This window comes from Oryctolagus cuniculus, chromosome 13, assembly GCF_964237555.1.
Source record: "Oryctolagus cuniculus chromosome 13, mOryCun1.1, whole genome shotgun sequence".
Taxonomy (NCBI): Eukaryota; Metazoa; Chordata; class Mammalia; order Lagomorpha; family Leporidae; genus Oryctolagus; species Oryctolagus cuniculus.
Genome location: NC_091444.1, coordinates 77059016 through 77082062, shown reverse-complemented (window position 1 = coordinate 77082062; position 23047 = coordinate 77059016). Strand labels below are relative to the sequence as shown.

The window sequence follows — 23047 nt, the reverse complement described above, 5'->3', positions numbered from 1 at the left end:
TCTGCTCGGCCCTCCCCGGGTTTGCTGCTGGTTCTTCCCGGGTTGGCTACTGACCCTTCCACCTCCATGGAAGGGCGGTTCCCCCTGCCACTTTCCCCACTTCCGCGGGGGAGCGGCACACTGCCGGCCGGCTCTCTCGGGGGCTGCTCAGGTGTTATTCAGGTGTTCCTGGTGCACGTTGTCTCTCTCCTCCTTTATAGTCCTCTTCCACCAATCCCAACTCTGCTACCCACACGCCGAGTACGCTGCTCTCCTCCAATCAGGAGCAGGATCAGCTCCTGCAGGTCATCACTCAAGTTGGCGAGAGGCAGCTGCGTAGAAGTTGTTACTCCCTTCTCAGCGCCATATTGTGGGAAAGCAGATGCATAGAATAAGTCTTAATTCCAGTAACAGTCTAGTCCGAGTTGCTCCCCACAAAGTTTCTCTCTATATCAACAGTTGATACAGAACAAGGTCTTACTGGACCTTTTAATATTAAAACCTTGCCCTTTCCAAGGTAGCCTGATTCCATTATGAGACAGTTTTCTTTTTCTGAATTCCTTAAAAAAAAAAAAAGAGATGGTCACCTGCATATCTTCTTTGCTGCTGCATCAATTTGTGCATGGTATCAGTTTTCATTACTAATTACAATTGTTAACTTAATGATATACTTTTAAGTTTTTATGAATTAACTATGAATTTTCTTAAACTGTGACCCCAAGGGTCACCTTAACTTGTTCCTTCTCTATGGGACATTGCCAAGTGCCCCATTTCTCAGTAACTTTTTTCTTTTGCTATCTTTGATATAAATTTGAAACTAACTTATATATACTGTTCTACCTATGTTGCTAATTCTATTTTAAGTATCCTCTTCCCAACCAGAACCAAAAAGCTCTTCAGAATGGAGGCTATACATTTTACTTCTTTGCAAAAGTATTTGGCAATGCTGATGTTGAGTCAATATTTGGTAAATAATTGCCAGACTGCGGTAAAGTCCTCAAAATGTTGCAATCAGAATGATATAGGGCTTACAGTCTGGCCAGTATATAGACAATTAAAATTATTTTTTAAAGCCAAAACATTAACCGTGGTTATTAATCCTCCATGCTTTAAAACCAACACAGTTTTAAGGACATCACATTTTTGGTATTCTCTAGCATCCATATCCTCCTTCTGGGGTTTCCCCATGAAATACCCACCAAATTTCTCTACACCCTAAAACAACAGAAAACTTTCCTTTCCTTTTCCTGAGAAACAGTTTATTAATGAAAGGCCATCACCAGTGTTTAGAACTAAAGCTTAGCAGTAAGGCCCTTCCAGTGTAGCTCAATCAGAAACAATTGATTTCATGCCCATCCTGGCTGAGATGCAGTTCCTTCTCTCAAATTTTGCCTAGTACTAGAAATTTAAAAAGCTGGTAAACAGCTTGAGAGAGTTCAGGTGCTACCCTGGGAAGCACTGTCTTTTGTCCTTCGAGAGTTTTCTTGCTGGGTTGCTTTGGCCCTACTGCCACAGCCCTGACCACAATCATTTCAGCTGACACTTTCACAGCCCTGTGAGGTACCACAAATGTCAAAAGTGAAGCCCGAAGGTTCCGTATTTATCTTTACTACTGTATTTATCTTTATACCTGAAAGGTTTTTTTATTTTTATTTTTTAAAGATTGAGAACTGGATTATGGAAATTTGCCTCAGTTTCACCACAGCTATTAGGAGAAAAAATTTTGTCCTTCCAAGAACTTTAATTGGTTGATTGAGTATTTTAGTGCCCTAGACTGGGCATTCTCTTTTAAGGCTCACTCTCTGGTTCATACTATACATGCTTACAAATATCTCTTTAAATTCTTCAATTAAGGTCATGCCTTAGATCAGAAACCTTGAAACCAGAGCAACTACCTCACCTCTTCAGTTCTTCATAAGGCATTACTACTACACTATCATACATGTGTATGTATGTGTACTTTATCTATGTATTTATCTTGTAAAAAAAAGTAAAAATGCTCTTTTCACTCTTCTTTGTCTAATATCGGCACACAGGTATGTAGTTAGAAATGAAATAAAGGCCACAAAAATTTCCCTAGGAAGATCATTATAAAGAAAATTCCTTTCTTCTTCTCATATCATACAGCTGGATGTTGAGGCATGCCAGCTTAGAAATAAAGTATCACCCATGGTGATAGGAAGTCAGGACCTTTCTCTCTTTGGGTGGCAGCTGACATTTCTATCAGAAGACCTAGTGAAATATGTATCTCTTCTTTTGCTCTAAGCAATATTTTCTTCAGCTTTCCTTCAAAAAATATCTTTACTCTCCCATTAAAATATGAAGATTTGGCGATTTTGAACAGCAAAGTTATAGGTGGGCATTGGTCACTTTAAATCATGTGTTGGCTATGTAGAGAAAGATATGGTAGAATGGTAGTGGAAGAGGGCTAGAGAAATGTATTTTCAATGGGAGCACTGGAGGAAAGCAAACTTTTCATAGCTGTTGCCGGTATCTCATGAAAGCCCAGGCTGCCACCATGGTGAGGGCAAACACTGGCACCAGAACCACAGCCATGGGAATGCCACTTGGCTCCCCTTCACCTCGATGTGCAAGAGGTCCATTCTGCACCTGTAACCTGTGCTGTACTCTCAGGGACACAGCATAGCCTGTGTTACGAAAGAGATCTACAGCATCCTGATGCAGGAGGTTCTTTAGGTCCTGGCCATTTACCGAGAGGATCTTATCATCCTCCTGGAGCCGCCCATCCAGGGCTGCAGCCCCATTCTCTTTGATGCGGCTGACAGAGATCCCACTGTCATTGGAGACATACTGTTGATCTGTCCCACCGACGATGTTGAAGCCCAGCCCTGAGGGTCCTCTGGTAAGAATGGTTTCTTCCTTGGTGATTAAATAATCCACTCTTCCGTTCATGTTTTACCGCTCCTATTCAGCTCAGCTGGGGCTCTCTTTTTTCTACTTTTAACACCATGTAACACTTATATTTAAAAATTCTAACAAGAGACAATACCTCAGGATCCAAAGTTGATTCTAGAGCTTCATCTTCTCCTAAGATTTTTTTTTTTTTGGACAGGCAGAATTAGACAGAGAGAGAGAGAGACACACACACACACAGAGAGACACAGAGAGATTTTCATCATATCTATAAAATATTCAGACCACTAATGAGAATAATTAATACAGTGATTATAAATATATAAATACAATATAACCCCATTCATGAATAACTCAATAAAAGAAACATCAAGCAACTGGAAGAGGAGCAACTGGGACAGAATCCAGTGCCCCGACCGGGACTAGAACCCAGTGTGCTGGCGCCTCAGGCAGAGGATTAGCCTATTGAGCCGTGGCACTGGCCATACTGGAGTCTTGTGCATCCAAAGCAGTCAATATGTCAGCAACATCAAGTTTGTTCCAAAACCTTTACAGCAAAAGTAAAAGGGGTAAATTCTCTCCACAAAAAATAGGTAAAAGGCCAGCTATGCATACATATGTTTTGTGATGATTAAAATTTCACTTTTGTTGTAGAAAAGCTTTCCATTGCCTATTTCTGCCTCCACCTCTCTCACCTCACTGAGATAATAAATGATAAATAATGAATGAATGATAATAGTTTGGGTATCAAATACCCAAGTATTTGTGGCTTATGCCCAGAAACTATTATTTCATGATTGATGTTAATAGTCAAAAATATTAAGAGTGGAGACAATAAAATTATGGGATCTAGCTCAGGAGCCTAGCGGTCACTGGGGCCTCTCCTCTGAAGATAGTTCTCCTGACAGGGTTGAATGGTATACAGCTATTCTCTCCCTGATTCCTGCATTGCCATGCCTTTCTCCCTATGCACCCATTTCACCATCCACTACCCTCTCAAGGTACTAGAGTAATGGTGGCATCTGGTCTTAGACTGAGAACCTCAAAACTAAGCCAAAGTAAACATCTTTCCATTATGTTAGCCCCACTCTAGTATTTTAATTAAAGTAACAAGAAACTGACAAACACAGGCAGTCTAAAACCTTTACATATTAATCCAACAAGGAATAGAATATTTTCCATTGGAATAGAATCTTAAGGATGGGCTCAAAGATACAAGATCAGGCACTATTCCCTCGACAAAACAAGCTAAATGAAGTCTCAGGCATCTGCCTCCAACAAAGACACAAAACCAACAACCCACTGAAGCTCTAGAACTGATTTGCCAGCCAATCCTACCACTATCCTAACCCTGAATGGATATGGGAAGGACATCAAAAATTTAAGGAAAGAGGTAGAGGTGAGGGGATATCTGAATTGGGCCATAGTTCTATGTAGTTCAGCAACTTGCAGTCCCATTTTATTCAAGGGGCTATACACTACTCTCAGTAAGTAGGTGTCAAAGTAGACAATACTACATTACAAAACTATAATAGAGACCCTTCCAAGTGTCTAAAAATATCTGGACAACTTTCAATAGAAACCTTAAGGTTTATCAATTCCTCTACTTAAACAAACCAAAAACCGGAGACCTCTTCAGAGACCTCTTTTGCCTAATATGGCTTTCCAGGGTACCCTGTATCTTTCTTCCTTTATTCATGTCATTTATTTATTTATTTATTTATTTATTTATTTTTTTTTTTTGACAGGCAGAGTGGACAGTGAGAGAGAGACAGAGAGAAAGGTCTTCCTTTGCCGTTGGTTCACCCTCCAATGGCCGCCGCGGCCGGCGCACTGCGGCTGGCACACCGCGCTGATCTGAAGGCAGGAGCCAGGTGCTTTTCCTGGTCTCCCATGGGGTGCAGGGCCCAAGCACCTGGGCCATCCTCCACTGCACTCCCGGGCCACAGCAGAGGGCTGGCCTGGAAGAGGGGCAACCGGGACAGAATCCGGCGCCCTGACCGGGACTAGAACCCGGTGTGCCGGCGCCGCTAGGCGGAGGATTAGCCTAGTGAGCCGCGGCGCCGGCCATGTCTTTTATCTTTATCAAACCTGTTTATCATAAAAAAATCTAAGCACTCTACCAAAAAGGTGTTAGAACTGATAAATCAATTCAGTAAAGTCAAAGGATGTAAAAATCAACATACAAAAAATATTTTAATGCCCTAGCCATGATCTTATGAAAGAGAAATCAAGAAATGAATTACATTCACAAAGCTACAACAATTTAAATATTTAGGAATAAATTTAACAAAGGAAAAAAAAGATCTCTACAATGCAAATTATGAAACTCTGATGAAAGAAATTATCAAGCACCAAAATATGGAAAATAATCCTTGTTTGTGGATTAGAATATCATTAAAATGTCCATAATACTTAGAGCAATCTATAAATTCAAGACAATCCCTCCCAAAATACTGGTGCCATTCTTTACAGAACTAGAAAAAAAAAACCGCAAAATTCACAAGGAGTCACAAATGTAGCAGAAGAACCACAGTGATTCTGAGGGAAGAAACAAACAAAAACCAAGTTGGAAAACATCACAGTATCATTTTAAAGCACATTAAAACTCTAAAGCAATTAAAATAGCTTGGTACTGGCATAAAAACTGACACATGGACCAACAGAACAAAAAACAGTATAGAAATTAATCCACATGCATACAGCCAAATGATTTACTAAGATACCAGGAATATATACGTTGGAGTAAAGACAGTCTTTTCAACAAATGTGCTGGGACACTGGAGATAAGTATGTAGGATTAATGGATTAAAGGCCTAAATGTGAGACCTGAAACTATGAAATTGTTAGAAGAAAACAGAGGGGAAACACTTCAAGACATTGACGTGGGCAAGGATTTCTTGGACAAGACCCCAAAGCACAGGCAACAAAAGCAAAATTGGATATATGAGATCACCAAACTTAGAACCTTCTGCACAATCAGTAAAGAAACATCTAACAGAATGGTAGAAAATATTCACAAACTAGTTATTGAAGGATAAATGCCTGGAAACTATCAGAAACTCAAGAAACTCAATAACTACTTCATATTCTTTTCACTTGTTGAACTATTTAGTGGCACATTAAGCATTGACTATAATGTAAATTAAAAATATGCAATCTTGGGCCAGTGCCATGGCTCAATAGGGCTAATCCTCCGCCTACGGCGCCGGCACACCGGGTTCTAGTCCCAGTCGGGGCACCGGATTCTGTCCCGGTTGCTCCTTTTCCAGGCCAGCTCTCTGCTGTGGCCTGAGAGTGCAGTGGAGGATGGCCCAAGTGCTTGGGCCCTGCACCCGCATGGGAGACCAGGAGGAAGCACCTGGCTCCTGGCTTCGGATCGGCGCAGGGCAGCAGCTGTAGTGGCCATTTGGGGGGTGAACCAATGGAAGGAAGACCTTTCTCTCTGTCTCTCTCTGTCTAACTCTGCCTGTCAAAAAAAAAAAATACAATCTCAAAAATTTAGAGAATATGAAGGAGTATGGGATGTATTTTATTGTTAGAAATCTATCTATGAACTATATTGAATCTAATCTATTTGTATAATATCACATTAACATGGATGAGAATTGTGCTGTAGGACCCCATTATTAGGAATATATGCTGTGGCCCTGAGAATCTAATGCACTCGTAAACTATTTTTAAAAAGAGAGTATGAAATTCTGATGAGGAAATGGAGAAAAATGAACTTATATATGCACAGTTGGTGAGAATGAAAAACTGCTATGGAAACAGTATGAAGACTTCTTAAAAATCTACAAATAGAATTACCATATTATCCAGGAATGCCACTACCAGGTATATCTCCAAAACAAATGAAATCATTGCACCAAAGAGCTATCTGCTCTACCATGTTTGTTGCAGCACTGTTCGCAATAGACAAGATACGGAATCAATCAAGTTGGATAACAAAATTATGGGTATATAAGCACATTGGAATACTATTCAACCATAAAAAGAATGAAATCCGGACATCTGCAGAAAAGGGGGTGGAAATGAAGGTAATCTTATTAAGTGAAATAAGCTAGACACAAACACTACATGTTTTCCCTCACTGGGGAAACTGGGTATGGCTCAGTAATTGTGACAAATATATCAAATAATATAATATGTAAATAAAAATTAAATCCAAACTTTAAACAAATGTCATGAATCCCAGTATTCTGAGCTGACTTCTAAAATTCTTCTTCCTATACCTCTCAGTGTTTTCCTTCTTCAAACTTGTCCTGCTCCTGTCAGTCCCATTTTTATCTTCTTTCATTGGGTTAGTTTTCAAATTCCTTTCATATCCTCTTTTACTGGGTACCCAAGGCCCACTTCCCCTCACTAATTAAAACATGCACCCACATCATGATAAAGAAGAGTACTAGGCTTAGAACTCAGGACACTGTAATCAAAACTCATTTCTGTCACTCACTATCCAAATAAATCATTTTAATCTGTTTGAGTTTCAGATGTCCCACCTGAACAACCACTTTGCTAGGATGCTAAACACAGAGTGTTTTTATTATGTTCTAGGAATCATTAAAATCCTGATATTCTATGTGCTTTTGCTTCTGTCTATAGAGAAAGGGAATAATAATGGCAGAAATGGAAAAAATAGGAGAAAAGAAAAAATGGAAAAAAAGCAGAAAAAAGTAAAATATAGAGCAGGCAATGTGGTGTAGTGGGTTAAGCTGCCACCTGCAATGACAACATTCCATATGGCCACCACTTTGTGTCTGCTGCTCCTCTTCTGACCCACCTGCCTGCTAACATACCCAAGAAAGGAGCAAAAGATGGTCCAAGTACTTTGGCCGCTGCAACCTGCCTGCCCTAACCCTAGCCATAGCAGCCATTTGGGAAGTAAATCAAAAGATGGAATCTCTCTCTCTTTCTCGCTCTCCCTTTTCTGACTTCTCTTTCCCCTATCAAAACAAATAATTCTTAAATTATTTAAAAAAACTCAAAAGTATTGAGTTATCATAAAGAACAAACAACTCTAATAAAAGAACAAAACTACATGTGACCATATGAAAGGCAAAAGCACTCTGGGAAACCAGTAAGTAGGAACATCAATTACAAGCACCACATAAACAGACGCAAATGTATTTAATGTAACAGTGTATATGAGATATTTCTGCTCAGCAAAGATTAGGCTATGACTCATTTTTCTTGTGTCTTTGTTACAAACTATGGTCCTGTGACCACTGCTAAACATGATACCAGTTACCACTGCAAATAAGGAAATCTTGGACTAACCAGGCTTCTTCAAAATTCTAAGGCAGAGTTAACATTTAACTGCATCTAAGTTTTTTAATTGATCTGAACAGGACCTGTAATCCTAACCCCAGTATTGCACAAGTGTCTACCATTCTATGCTAACGGGAAAGAGAACAGATTTTTAGAAGAGGCAGACTGACAACCATTTCGCGAATCACCTACTTGTTAACAACAAGGTTACTGAAAACAGATCTTTGTAAAAATTAAGAGTGGGAATAGGAGAGGGAGGAGGAGGGTGGGAATGCAGGCAGCATGAATGGATAGGGTGGGAAGTATCACTGTATTCCTAAATCTGTATATATGAAATTTTTATACCTTGAATAAATTTTTTGAAAATTAAGTACACGATATCTGTCAAATTCAGAGTAGAACATTCAACAAAGATTATTTACATTTCATTAGTTACATATGATTATTAAAATCTGTAAAATCATACCTTCTTGTACTGAGTTTAGGACTTTCACCTCCTATTAAAGAAAGTAAAATGCATTTCAAAAAAGCAGAGTAACAGGATTTTAACAGGGCAGCTATCTGGGCCAACACGACCACCCCCTCCCCTCTCCCGAAATCAACCGTGGGGGCAGGTGCTGTCCGTCGCAGAGGACCGAGGCGGGAACCGTAGGCCGCTCGGCTCCTCCCCGGGCCTGCACAGCAACTCTCTGGGCCCCGCGTGCCCAGCAAGCACGCAGTGCTCTCCCGTGGCGCCCACCACCTCCTCCCAGCGATCCCTCCACACCCAAATTAACCGGGCCTGGGATGCCTGGCTGACAGTCACCCCCACCTCCCCCACCCCTCCCCTCCAAAAACTACTGAGCTCTCTCGAGTCCCCGTGGCCGTAAGTCCCTAAGACCCGCTGCCGAGCGCACAAGGCACCTGGCCCCGCACTCCCCGGGGACCCGCGGGGCTCCTGTCGGCCTTCGGGCCCGCAGCGACTTCTGAAGCCTGCGGTCGAGCAGCCGTCCCTTCCCCTTCCCCACCGGGGCCTGCGCCTTGCAGTCCCCGCGCCCTGGCCTCGGCTGGTACCTGGTAAGGCTGTGAGCCCCGCCTCCAGTCATGACAGCTGAAACACAGAAAGAGACATGGCGACGTGAGAACGCCGAAGCCGAGCCGCCACCACCACCCCACCAACTACCTCCGGGCAACTCGGATGCCGCCGCCTGCAGCAAACCTCGGCAGTTTCCCCCGCGCCCACCCTCCGCCCGGCGGCTCCCGAATCGCCGCCTTTCGGCAAACCGCAGAATTTGTTGCTATTTCTATATCGAATATATCTAATATTGACAGGTAGCGGTCTTCTCACCTTAAATCTATATTTCCTACTTCCTTTTTTATTTTTGCTATCCGTTTTTTCTCTTCCCTTTCCGTAAACTTCAATAGCTTTAGTGCTTGTTCTTTCTGAAGCCTGAAATAATCCTTCGCAGGCGAGGCAGTAGTCTGATTATGACTATCGCTATGATTTTTTTTTTTTTTTAACAGGCAGAGTGGACAGAGAGAGAGAGAGACAGAGAGAAAGGTCTTCCTTTGCCGTTGGTTCACCCTCCAATGGCCGGCGCACCGCACTGATCCGATGGCAGGAGCCAGGTGCTTCTCCTGGTCTCCCATGGGGTGCAGGGCCCAAGCACCTGGGCCATCCTCCACTGCACTCCCTGGCCACAGCAGAGAGCTGGCCTGGAAGAGGGGCAACCGGGACAGAGTCCGGAGCCCCGACCGGGACTAGAACCCGGAGTGCCGGTGCCGCAAGGCGGAGGATTAGCCTAGTGATCCGCGGCGCCGGCCCTATCGTTATGATTATGATAACAGCGCAGTGGAAGAGTTCCTTGATGTCGCTCCAGAAGTCTGGAAGATGAAGACAAACAACATCAAAATGTAGTAAACGCCACGCTGTATCTGCCCTCGTGCATCTTGTGTTCTTTGCATTATGCTTATATGCTAATGTATCTGTTTCTAATACATGTACTATGTTAGACACTATTCCTGTGGTTTTGTTTAATGATTCTAGGTCTCTATTAGGGTGGTCTGCCTTACTAACTGTTCTATGTTATGTTTAATTTGTAAATCTAATTTTTCTGATCTTTGTATGTCTATCTTATCTTCTATCTTATCCTCATATAATTCTGCTGTCTGTAGCACATGATTTATTATAATAGGGTTATTTGCATATTCTGTGTACTCTCTGGTCTTTGTGTGCAATGTGACTTCAAGTGTGGTATATATTAATGTGCATCCTGGTTCTAAGGTTTTTGTTATTTCATATATTTTCCAAACTAATGTAGTGGTTTCTGTATCATTGGTATACTCAATTGGATTATTATCCTCAAAATCATGATCATAATAATTATAATAGACTTAAAATTGAGAAAACTGGAATATGGAATTGTTATGCCATTTTTGTCCTGGCATTCCCATCCTGGGAATGTCACGTTTGCTGGTTCTGGAGTACAGACTGCAAACATATTATTCCCTATGGATATCACTCTTGGTTCTGGGTCTAAAAATATAACCTTTGATGTATGCATATCATGTATGTTCAGGTAATGATTATGTAGATAAGTCATGGGTGCAATAGGGGTTAATGCTTCCATGGGTATACTTGTTCCATTAATTATTATTCCTCCTCTCACTGGCTGTATGAAATTTTACCCTATCTTTTTATACAAGAGTCCTGATCTATATCCTGTGTATGTTTGGGTATACATTAATTTAATAATAGAGATTTTACATTCTACTTCATTACAATATGATCTTTCATTAGGATTTAACAATATTGTATAAGTATCTGTATGTTCTCCTTTTCCTGTATTCAATAACTGCTTTATATCTGATAGTGCCTGTTGTTGTAACATTAATATCTGATGGCACTCATGTTCCCTAAATAGCTCATCTAATCTCTTTTGTAACTTTTCATCTTTTTTCATATAATTCTGATTATATAAATTAGTTATAATTTGTTGTCTAACAATTTGTTCATGATGTAAAATCTCATTTATAGTTGTTAGGGATTTTAATATTGCTTTTAGTCCCTGTATTTCCTTATCTCTGATTTTCTCTATTGTTGTTATTCATAATCCAGATCTTCTATTGCCTTTGCATTTGCTATTTCTCTTATTGCTAATCCCCCTATTGCTATCCATTCTAACAGTTCTCTCTTCCTTCTTGACCCTCCTGGTCTTATGTTATAGGTTTAAGCCAATTTGCTTCTGGACATGGCTTATGTAATGCTGTTGAAAAGATTGCTATGTCTATTGTTACACTAATTTTTTGTATTATGGATTGTATTATTAATTGTACTGGTGCATTCATATCTGGTATGGTGTATGGTGCAGGCAGCACTTCATATGGGTGTTGGTACTTATACATTAATTGCCACCCAGTGATGTAATGTGCTGTATATAATTTGTGTGTTTCATTTATTCCTCCTCTATCTATAATACATGGCACCTGATTGTTACATTTTTGAAAGTTCTTAGGTGATATATATATATATATATGATTTTGCAGATCCCAGTATCTGCCCTCACCGTTCTTGTTAGTGATGGAGCACGTGCTATAAAATCATATTGTATTATTTTATCTGACTCATTCCATTTAGGTAACATCATATAAAATGATATGGTACATTAGTGTGTTGGATTTGATACTTAGTATATTATCAAAATCCATTCCTGCTGTCACCCACCATTTGAGGCTTCTCTTATCTGCATCCTTTATTTTGTATCTCACTATTTTATTGTCTATTATTCGATCACATTCTCTGACTGCTATTACTTGTGTTTCCAATATTGTAAATTTGTAAATTTTACTACTGTAATTGAATTTGTTATTTTCTAATTTCTTCCTTTATCTGGATATGGTATTTGAATGGTTTCATTTGTTACTTCTACATCCATAGGTATTTAAAAAATTAATGTATTATTATCTGTCATTAATGTATCACATAGGAACCATGACGGTCTTTTCGGTCGACAGAGTGGGTCTACTGGATAATTAGAGAAATTAGGATTATGTAGGTTGTCTACCAATTTTGTTAATCTACTTGCTTTTGTAAGTGTTTCTGGGGTTGTTTCTAAAATTATTGTAAAATAATCATGTCTTTTTTAATCTGGTTGTTTTTGTTGTTTATTATCATTGTTTTGGGTGATTGTCCACATTTGTTTGGACATATTTTTCCATGGTAATAAAGCTGTAAATTCCCATGTGGTATTCACTAATGTTTCATTCATAAAATGTGAATTATTCACTTGTAAAATCTTTATATCATAGTTTGTTATCTTATCCAGCCCTAACTCCATCGTGAATTTCTTTGCTAGGTTATTTGGGAATTCATACCATGTTTTGTATTTTTCTGAGAATGTTTTCATATCCATTGTTTCTTTACTTTTGTTATAATATTCAAAGCAGGTAAATCCTTTTTTAACATTTTTATATTTATTCTCATCCTGAGTGTTTCTTTTACTACTATTTATTACTACTGTTGCAAAAACAGAGTATATCAAAATGTTGACATTTAAACTGTAGCCTTGGACATGGTAGGTAAGCACTATTTATCTGGTATGGCTGTTGTATAGGGTCTGTTAGTATTAACGGGAATTTATATGTATTTATACCTAATGCCATTATATTTGCCCATGTTTCTATTGGTGGAAATGACTTGTTAAGTACACTATATTCCTCAGACGCATTTAATACTCTGAACATCCCATAGTATGGGAGGTTCGGAAAGCCTGATGTGCACCAGATTGTGGTGTTCTTCCTAGAAGTATCTCTTGGGAATTTGTCCCATACGTATTCAGGACATTTAAATAAAATTTCTGTATGGTTATAGGTGTGTATCTTAACCTTAGGTTGTAAAGATTTTACTGAGACTGTATCGCCTGTTGGTGGGGGAGGCCAGATTTTGGTTTCTGTTGTTGGTGGTGTTACTGTAGTAACACTTCTGCAAGATTATCTATCCCCCATTGATCTAAACATGATCTTTTTTGCAGTGTTGGTGCAAAAAATAAGGGTAAGAATCTAAGTTGTGTGGATAGTTTACAATAATATATATCAGATGATATATATTTACAATAATATATGATTATTACACTAATATATGATATTATTACAATGATATATGATGATATATATTATATATATTATTTACAATAATATATATCATCTGATGCTACTCTTTCATGTGTGTAGTAGGTCATATTATTTTTTATTGCATTGTTTTAAGATGCATTTCTGTACTTTCCAAAGTATTGGCATGAACTAAATATATTGCTATTGCTGAAGTTGTATTCCTATATAATTCTGTATAAGTGCATCTTAATGGGCTATTATCCATTATATTTGTGTTGTTTATGTCTTCTAATGATCTATGGGCTAATGGAGGGAGCTGTCTTATTGCTTTATAATATTCCTCACATGCTTCTTCATATATTTCTCCATAATGTCTACAATGCCTATATTTAGCACAGAAAATTTGGGCCATATGGAATAATGTATTTCTATAATAATTACATCTCCATCTATCCACAATTTTTCCTTCATCTATGTATGCTGTGGTGGGGTAGCGTATTATTATTTCTTTTTTCACCTCCTCCTGTTTTGAGTATTTTATCATCATCTCATTATTATTATTAACATAGTCATTAGTCTTATAGTTCTTATCCCTACTTTTCTGCAGTGTTTTCTGGGGTTCTTGCTGGCATCTTTAGTTTGGTCTCTCCCGTTGTTTCCTGTATCTTCCTGTTGCTCCATGGTTGGTCTATGAGAAAACACATATTGTGTGTTTCACTGATTAATGTATATCTTTAATTTTGGTTAACTTTAACACTCCTCTATTATCTATAGTCCATACTGTATTAACTTGACCTGTGGCTACTATTTCTGCTGGTTTTATTGTTGCATCTTTCCTGCTTTTTAGCATAACTTTAAATGGGATGTTACTATATATTTTCTTGCTATTGGTGCCAATATCCAATAGGGTTGGTAGATGTGATGTTTGTCTAGTTATGGCCTCTTCTACTGGTGATGGTCGATTCCTTCTAGATCTAGTATTTATTTCCATTGCTGTTTTAGGTAGTGCTATTTTTAGGTTGTCTCCCTTATGCATTTCTAATTCATTTTTCAGTATTCCATTCCACCTTTCTATATCCCCTGATGCTGTGGGATTATAAGATAGGTGATAATTCCATTGAAGTCCTAGCTTATCTATCATTTGTTTTATTAAGTTCCCTGTAAAATGTGACCCTTGATCTGATTCTATTATTGTTGGTATTCCATATGCTGCGCACCATTGTAACACTGTTTGAATTGCTACAGCTTGGTTAGGTTTTGTTGATGCAACTGCCATCCCTAGTCCTGCACAGGTGTCTATGATAGTACATACATACATATTCCTAAATGCTGCTAATGGTCCTATAAAATCTATTTGTATTCTATAATTAAAGCTTTTATAGTGTGCTTGTGTTTCAAGCATTTTATATAGATTAAATCTTAATTTCATTTTTGGGCATGTTGTGCATAGCCTTATCGCTTTTTTAATACCTTTCCAGGCAACTTTTAAGTTTCTTTTCTGGAACCACTCATACAAAGTATGAGTTCCTGCATGTCCTAATTGAGTGTGAATTTGTAGTATATGTTGTGGGTGTATCTTTCCTCTGGTTTCACTGTTTCCCATTGTCTTTTTAGTTTTAATTTTGTATTTCCTGCTGTTCTGCATGCCACTTCCCTTGTAATTTCATGGCCATATCTTTGAATGTTTATCTACAATGTCATTGTATTTACTTGCTTCATCCTGCTATTAGTATGGGCATCTACATGTGTTACTTTTATTTTTATTTCTTTTGCCATATCATCTATATTTTTCCATATGTCTTTGGACCATAAATCTTTTCCATTAATTTTATAATCTGTCATTTTCCATTTACTGGACCACATTGCCAGGCCACTGGCTAAGCACCAGGAGTCTGTGAAAATATATAGTTTTTAGGTTATGCTCCTTGGTGTACTGTATGGCTAGTTCTGCAGCTATTAATTCTGCATGTTGTGCTGATTTATTTTCTCCTTGTTTTATTAATAATATATCTTCATTTGAATTATAAGCTGCTGATTTCCACTTTGTAATTCCTTTATCTACTGTGCTAGATCCATCTGTGAACCATGCATTTTCTAAGTCACTACTGTATTCTGGTCCCCATGTTGCAGATTTCTTTTGACTTTTATTATGGGGATGTCTGGCAATGTAGCTATGGGCATTTGTGCTACTTCTTCTGTAATTTTCTAAGTTCCTGTTTTTGCCTTATTTTCCTCAAAGAACTGTTTCAGATACCATTGCCATATCAGGACTTTATGTTCCCATCCTAAGCCTTGTGTTTCTTTTGGTTTCATTTTTATCCAATCCTTTAACGTGATTGGTGTTCGTAGGATCATTTTTCCTATTGTCATAGTGGATGTCATTTTTAGTGCTTCATAAGCTGTCCATGCAATTTTTTCAAATAATGAATATATATTTTCTACAAATGGAAATCTTTTACAGTAAAATCCTACAGGTTGGGGTTTTGAGGTATTATTATATAGTCATTCTTATATATTATATCTATGATAGTTGTCGCTCCCCCTCTTCATGGAGGAACGACACAGGACCCTGCGCTGTTCTTTTATCTGCTCGGCCCTCCCTGGGTTTGCTGCTGGTTCTTCCCGGGTTGGCTACCGTCCCTTCCACCTCCGTGGAAGGGCGGTTCCCCCTGGCCACTTTCCCCACTTCCGTGGGGGAGCGGCATACCACCGGCCGGCTCTCTCGGGGGCTGCACAGGTGTTCCCCTTAGATGTTCCCCTTAGATTTTCCTGGTGCATGTTGTCTCTCTCCTCCTTTATAGTCCTCTTCCACCAATCCCAACTCTGCTACCCACACGCCGAGTACGCTGCTCTCCTCCAATCAGGAGTAGGTCCTACAGTTTATTGGTTGAACTGGAGGCAGCTGTGTAGAAGCTGTTTCTCCCTTCTCAGCGCCATATTGTGGGAGAGCAGATGCATAGAATAAGTCTTAATTCCAGTAACTTAGTCTAGTCCGAGTTGCTCCCCACAATAGTATCTCCTTTTAAGTTATGCAAATTGTTATATTCTTTTATATATTGTTTGCATAATTGTAATGCTTTTTCTTGCTCTTCTGTCCACATAAAATCCTGTGCTTTTCTGGTTATTCTATATATTGGCTGTAATATTAGGTTCAGATATGGTATATGATTTCTCCAATATCCAAATAATCCTATTACCTGTTGGGCTTCTTTTTTATTTTTAGGGGGTCCTATTGTTTGGATTTTATCAATTACTTGCTCTGGTATTTTTTGGCCTTCTGTAGATATTAACATGCCTAGGAATTTTATTGCCTTAGCTGGTCCTTATACTTTATCTCTGTTTATGGTCCATCCCTTTCTTAAGAGGTGTTTGATTACTATTTCCATATCTTGTTTTAAGGTCTCGTTATTTGTGGATGCTATTAGTATGTCATCCACGTAGGTGTATATATCTTCTATTTCTGGTACATCTCTTAAAGTTTGTTTTAATATGATATGGCTATTATTGGGCTGTTTTTATATCCTTGTGATAGACGCTTAAATTGATATTGTTGCGACTCCCACATAAACAGTATTTCTCTAGATTCTTCTGCTATTGAGATGGCAAAAAACATATCTGATAGATCTATTGTTCCAAAACTTTAATATTTTTTGTATGTATCTGTTGTAAGATACTTGTGATGTCTGGTAATTCTCCAGGCATCTGGGGTGTTAATTTATTAATATTTCTGTAATCTACTGTAAATCTCCATTTGCCATTTGGTTTTAAGATTGGCTATATAGGGCTGTTATACTTAAAGGAAGTTGTATGTTCAATAATATCTTCCTGTAATAATTCTTTTACCTTCTCACTAATTTCTTTGTGTCCTCATTTTATTGGGTATTGTTTAGTATATGAATTTTTTATTTTTGGTAATTTTATTGGTTCCATTTCTATACTGACTAAATACACTTGCCCTTTTATTGATTTTATTCCTTTATTTTCTATCCAATGGGGTAGGATGTTTGGGATTTCATCCATCCCTAGTATGTTATGTGGTATTTCTGCTATCAATATTTTATCAGTCTCATTTCTCTATTCCATAAATGTGCGAACATTATCTTCCATTGTGCTGGTGTGCTTACATTTGCTACTCCTATTATGCTATGATTAGGTTTACTAATTTTATGATTAACTCCCACTGATATACTTTTGGTATTTCCTTCTCTTTTTCTGATAATGCTAAATTTATATATAATCTATTACCTTTAGGTCTATTTATTAACTTTACTGTCTTATTTGATATTGCCTGTACTGTGGTCTGTAATTGCCCTTTCTGTTCATTGGTTGTCTCCTCCACTGGGAATTGTCTACTTTCGGATATCTTATCTGCTGTGGTATTATTACCCTTTGTTGGTTTCTGCCATTTCCTCTGCCTGGTGTTTGTGTCCGTAAGGTGTCTGTGTTCTGTTTGGTGTTTATGTTCTGTATGGTGTTTGTGATCTTCCCCTGAATGTTTGTGCTTTTCTGCCATCTGTTGCATTTTCTAATCTGTTTATATTTGGACATTGGAAATTTCCGTTTTGGAAATTTCTGGGGCCCTGGGGACATAACCCTCCTCTCAGGCACAACGATTGGAGGGGTTTCTGTTTCCCTGTTGCCGATTGGAGTTGATTCTAGGCTCCAATCGACTCAGCCCTGGCAATGGCAATGCTATTGTGTTAAATGTATATGATTTTTGTCCATCTAATTCCTTAGCTTCTTTAAAATAGTTTACTACATCTTGTATCCATATTTTGCATTGCTGAAGTCAGCATTAACCTAGGTGACTGTGGTCCTCCTTTTATATTAACATTCTCCTTATTTGAGGGATCATTTCTGCTTGTAATGGCGTATTACAAGAATCTATATGATATATCATAAAATAGATTCCTAGTTTTCTGTATATTTTTATAGCTTGTTGATGTGTTGCCCAATTTATTTGTGACTCAAAGCTTCCTAGGTCCATTGAGGTCCTGTGTTAATCCAACCCCCCTCCTTCGTCGCCTCGGGGGGGCTGGGTGTGAACGAGGCGACTTGAGGTCACCGCAGGTCGGGGGAAGCAATGCCAGGTGCACCCCAACAGTTCGGCGTTGCTGACGCGGGTGCCGTCCGGGCACCCTGAGCTTCTCCCGCGCCCATAATTCTTCGTACGGTAACAGTAATGTCCTGCCAAGGGTTGTGGTGAGCATAGCAGGCAGCTGCTTCCCATAGATGGAAAGACAGGGCACAGATCAGAACAAACAAGAACCACCTCCCCAAAAAAGAAAGATCAAAAAGTCACATATTTGGGGTCTAGTAAGTTACCTTATCGCTAGGCCTACTGGAATGATGGGGTGGGGGTGGGGCGGCCTTGAAATCACACCTGAGTGAGAAGTAATTGGACAGCCTTCTTTGTGGAATCCACCTGCCAATTGTTAGAGTATTGCTACTGTTTGTGAGAACCAGGGAAAGCCTACTTAATACCTCCTTAAGCTTCAGTCACTTAAAAAAAAAATGGGCACAAAAATTCATTAGTACAGTCTTATATGCAGTCTCTCTTTCATAGTGGGTAGATAGGAGACAGGGGACATCAGATTGTCAGATTGGAGAGTGTAAAAAGTAATATACAAGTGTTGCCTGTGAAAACTGAACCAAATGACTTGAGAACCAGATGTCTGCTGATTGCTTCTTAGCATTTGGTCAAAAGTGGCAAAGATCTATATGCACAGTTTAGTGGATCCTCATTGTTACAGCTAATATATATGTGTGATTGACCTCACCAAAATATAACTGGAACCCCCAAATTGACATGTACTCCTGGTTTTCCTGAGCCCAGTGATGGGAATTGGGGGACCGGCACTGTGGCATAGGAGGTAAACCCATTTCCTGCAATGCTGGCATCCCATGTGAGTTCCGGTTCGTGTCCCAACTGCTCTATTTCCAATTCAGCTCCTTGCTAATGTCATGGGAAAGAAGTAGAAGAAGTATTTGGGCCTCTGCACTCATGTGAGAAACTCAGAAGAAGCTCCTGGCTTGGGCCTGGCCCAGCCCCAGCCTTTTCCCACATTTGGGGAGTGAACCAGCCCATAGGAAGACCTCGTTCTGTAACTCTGCCTTTCAAATAAATTAAACCTGTCTGTTCCCAGTTGAGCAAGACTCCCCACCTTACTTCAGCTAGCCTCTGCTATTCACAGTATATTTAGTGTTGTTTTTTGCTGTTTCTATTGGTGATTTTGCTATTGTAAATGCCAGTCTTCCCTCCCTCCAAGTGCTCACTTGCTCTTTTTTTTAATTGGAGAGTCCAGGCTGGCACTGTGGTGCAGGGTGTTAAAGCCCCTACCTGCAGTGCTGGCATCCCATGTGGGCGCCGGTTCATGTCCTGGCTGCTCCACTTCTGATCCAGCTCTCAGCTATGGTGTGGGAAAGCAGCGGAGGATGTCCCAACTCCTTGGACCCCTGCACCCAAGTGGGAGATCCAGAAGAAGCTCCTGGCTTCGGATAGGCTCAGCTCCAGCCTTTGTGGCCATTTGGGGAGTGAACCAGTGGATGGAAGAACTCTGTATCTACTTCTCCTTGTAACTGTCTTTCAAATAAGTCTTTAAAAAAATAAAATAAGTTGCAGAGCCACAGCTCTTATCTACTGGTTCTCTCCCTAGGTGTTCTGGGCCAGGCTGATGCCTGGAGCCAAAAATTCAATCCAGGTCTCCTATGTGGGTAGTAGAAACCCAACTACTTGGGCCATCCATTGCTGCCTCCCACGGTCTGCAGTAGCAGGAAGTGGGAATCAGAGTCAGGTATGGAAACCAGGCACTACAATGTGGAGGGCATTTTAACTGCTAGGTGAAATGCCTACCCCAACTATTGCTCCTAAGCACAAGAGTGCTGTGATAAGCCTTGTGGAGAAAACACATGCTGGTTAAGTTCCATTCAGGCTTATCATTGGTGCTTTGGATCGTGAGTTCCATATTAATAAATCATCGTGTGTTAGGTGTCATTAAACAGGAAACACACCTAAAACAATGTGTTGATCTCTTGACTGATTATGACCAGGAAGCTTACAGGAACTTAAACGCTATTGTTTATCAGTTCAGGGTTCATGACAGCTTTATTGAACAGAAGTACCACAACTAACAAGAATTAACTGTTTGCTAAAGGACACGCCTAAATCTTCTGCCCATTATTTTCAGCTCGTTACCTAGCTTACAAAAGTCCTTTGAAAATACTCTCCACGCCTCTTTTCCATTTTACCTGCCTGAACCACAACCCTAGTCAGTTCTCTGCAGCCTGGGTACCAGCACAGAGCAGGTGAACTTGACTGGGAGAAAACACAAGCTTACTCTCTCTGAAGTGAGCTCCTTGGGGTGCTTCAGGCTTTACTGCACAAATCCATTTAACCTGTCCTCCTAACCAGCTGTTTCTCGTCTTCTAAACCTGCCAAAACCTCATTCCTCACTTGTTCATTATCTTACTTCTTAGCTCTCCAGAAGACAGAAGAAATCAGAGAGCAGTAACTACTGTACCAGCCTTGCGACATGATCAAAGTAACTGGGTAAGAGTAAGACCAGTCTGGCCACTTTGTCACTGAGTTGCATTCGACTCTTAGAATCATCTACTTTTCTCAGGGATTTCTTTTCCTCTCAATTGGATCCCTTCCACTCCCTTCTAAACGTTTTCTACTAGCTACCACCTTTAAAAGACAAAAATATTTTGAACCGTGACTCCCACCAAATATCAACACATGGCTCTGCAACCTTCTCTTCTCTACTAAAATGTTCATCTCCACTTTTACTCTGTCCGGCCCACACGATGTGGCTTTGTTCCCACATTCCTGAACCTGCTGAAGATCTTCAGTAGCTTCCATGTTCTCAGATCTGATTTCTGCTTCCAGGCTTCATCTCACTTCACTTGTGTGCAGCATTCGACACAACTGATAACTTTCTTTGTGAAACCCTTATCCTGCCTGCCAAGATCCCATTCTCTTTCTCTCTGGATTCTCTTCCTTCCTAAAGGGCTGTTTTTAGTGTCCTTGCTGGTTTTTCTTTCTCATTTTCCAGCCTGTAAGTGCCAGAGCCCCAGGATCCAAGCCTCACAGCTTGCACGGTGTGTCTTCTCCTTGTTCTCTCTCCAGGCAATACAATGCAGATCTCTGGCTGAATGAAACCCACATTGACTCCAGCCCACAGCCAGGCCCCTGAACACTAGGTTCACACTTAACTGCCTACATTGCAGCACTGCCTGAATGTCTAACAGGCATTACAAACTTAATGGATCCAAAACAAGTTTTCCTCAGTCTTCCCTATCCCCATGAAATGGCAGCTTTGTTCTGTTGAGGCTAACAACCCAGGAGCCATCTGATTCACATCTCCAATCAACTCCACCAGCAAATCGTGCCAGAATTACCTTGATAACATTTCCAGAATCTGATTTCTGTTGACCATTGCCTTCACATTCACTCCTGCCCAAGCTTCCATCATCTTACACCTGGACCATGGCAAAGGCTCCCGCTTCTACCTTTGCTTCTAAGTGGTCAACTCCGTCACACTGAGGTCACCGTGATCACTTTAAAAGGCAAATAATGCAGGTTGCAGGGCCAGCATTGTAGCATAGCAGGTAGAGCTATTGACTGTGATATCAGCATCCCATATGGGCACTGATTTGTGTTCCAACTGGTGCTCCACTTCTGATCCAGCTCCCTACTGATAACCTGGGAAAGCAACAGAAGATGGTGCAAGTGTTTGGGCCCCTGCCACCCATGTGAGAGACCCGGATGAAGCTCCTGGCTCCTGGCTTCATCCCGGCCCTTGGCAACCATCTGGAGATAGTCCTAGCAGATGGAAGATCTCTCTGTGACTTCCAAAATAAGTAAAAATTTTTAGAAAGTATCATTGCTATCTTAAAATCTACCAGGAGCTTCCCATCTCTTGCAGAATAAAAAGCAAAGTTCTAGTGATGACCCATATGGTTTTTTGTAAACTTCCCAAGCCTCGTTAGCTTTGATTCCTTACCTAGAGACTGTTTTATTTGGTCATTCTTCTCCTTGCTTCTTCAGTGTACCAAGCAATCCTCCTCCTTGGGATCTTTGCATGTCCATCCCTCTGTCTGCAATGCTTTTCCTGTTGGTAACTGCTTGGCTCACATGGTTACCCCAGGTATCTGTTTAAATCTCACCTTGTCAGAAAGGTCTTTGTTGAGACTAATGGCTCACCACCATCTTCGCTCCCTCACCTTGCTGTATTTTTCTTATGCCACTTACCACATAACACATCACATATTTCACTTGTCTCCCACTGCAATGGATGCTCTATTTGACACCAGATAAGCATTTATTGAATGAGAGGACATTTGCTTATTAAAAGGGAAATAGTAAAGTATTGGAGTTCTCATGAGGAAAAGGCATATGGTCTATTTATGCTTGCTTTATAGAAGACTAAAATCCAGTCCTGGCCTCATAAATAGGATGGGAAAAAGCTGGGTTATGTGTAAGCAAAATATGGCATTGCAACACAATATTTGAAAACTTACATAAATTTGCATATGTACAAAATTGTAAGCAGGATAGTGGATAGCTTATCTAATCAGAGGTACCAAGTTTGCAAGTGAGCACAAACCTGTATTTCAGCCAGTAGACTGACACATCTCCCTGAAGAGGGGAATAGCTACATGTTTCCTACAGGTGATCAAGATTCTAGTGTGATCCTACTGGCGGAAGAATCGGGCCTCCAGTTGTGAAAGGGACTTGATAACAAATTTTGCTGCAGTTGCCAAAGGGCCACAAAATAAGGATGCATTCTCGGAAATTTCCACCTACTTCTTCCTCATTTCTCTTTTTGTCTCC

At 40.0% G+C, this 23047-nt stretch overlaps 1 protein-coding gene and 1 pseudogene across 1 annotated transcript in view; both read right to left on the bottom strand.

Moving 5' to 3' along the window:
• FBH1 (F-box DNA helicase 1) overlaps positions 1–12440 on the bottom strand; it is an 81474-nt gene extending 69034 nt beyond the window's left edge. The window contains exons 1-3 of the mRNA XM_070054990.1: positions 12390–12440; positions 9178–9282; positions 8591–8621 (exon numbers count right to left, since the gene is read on the bottom strand). Coding sequence (XP_069911091.1) covers positions 8591–8621; positions 9178–9282; positions 12390–12440 — 187 coding nt within the window. The remainder of the gene's footprint in view (positions 1–8590; positions 8622–9177; positions 9283–12389) is intronic.
• Positions 6–4477, bottom strand: LOC127483592 (synaptojanin-2-binding protein pseudogene; annotated as a pseudogene).
• Positions 12441–23047: the final 10607 nt, after the last annotated feature.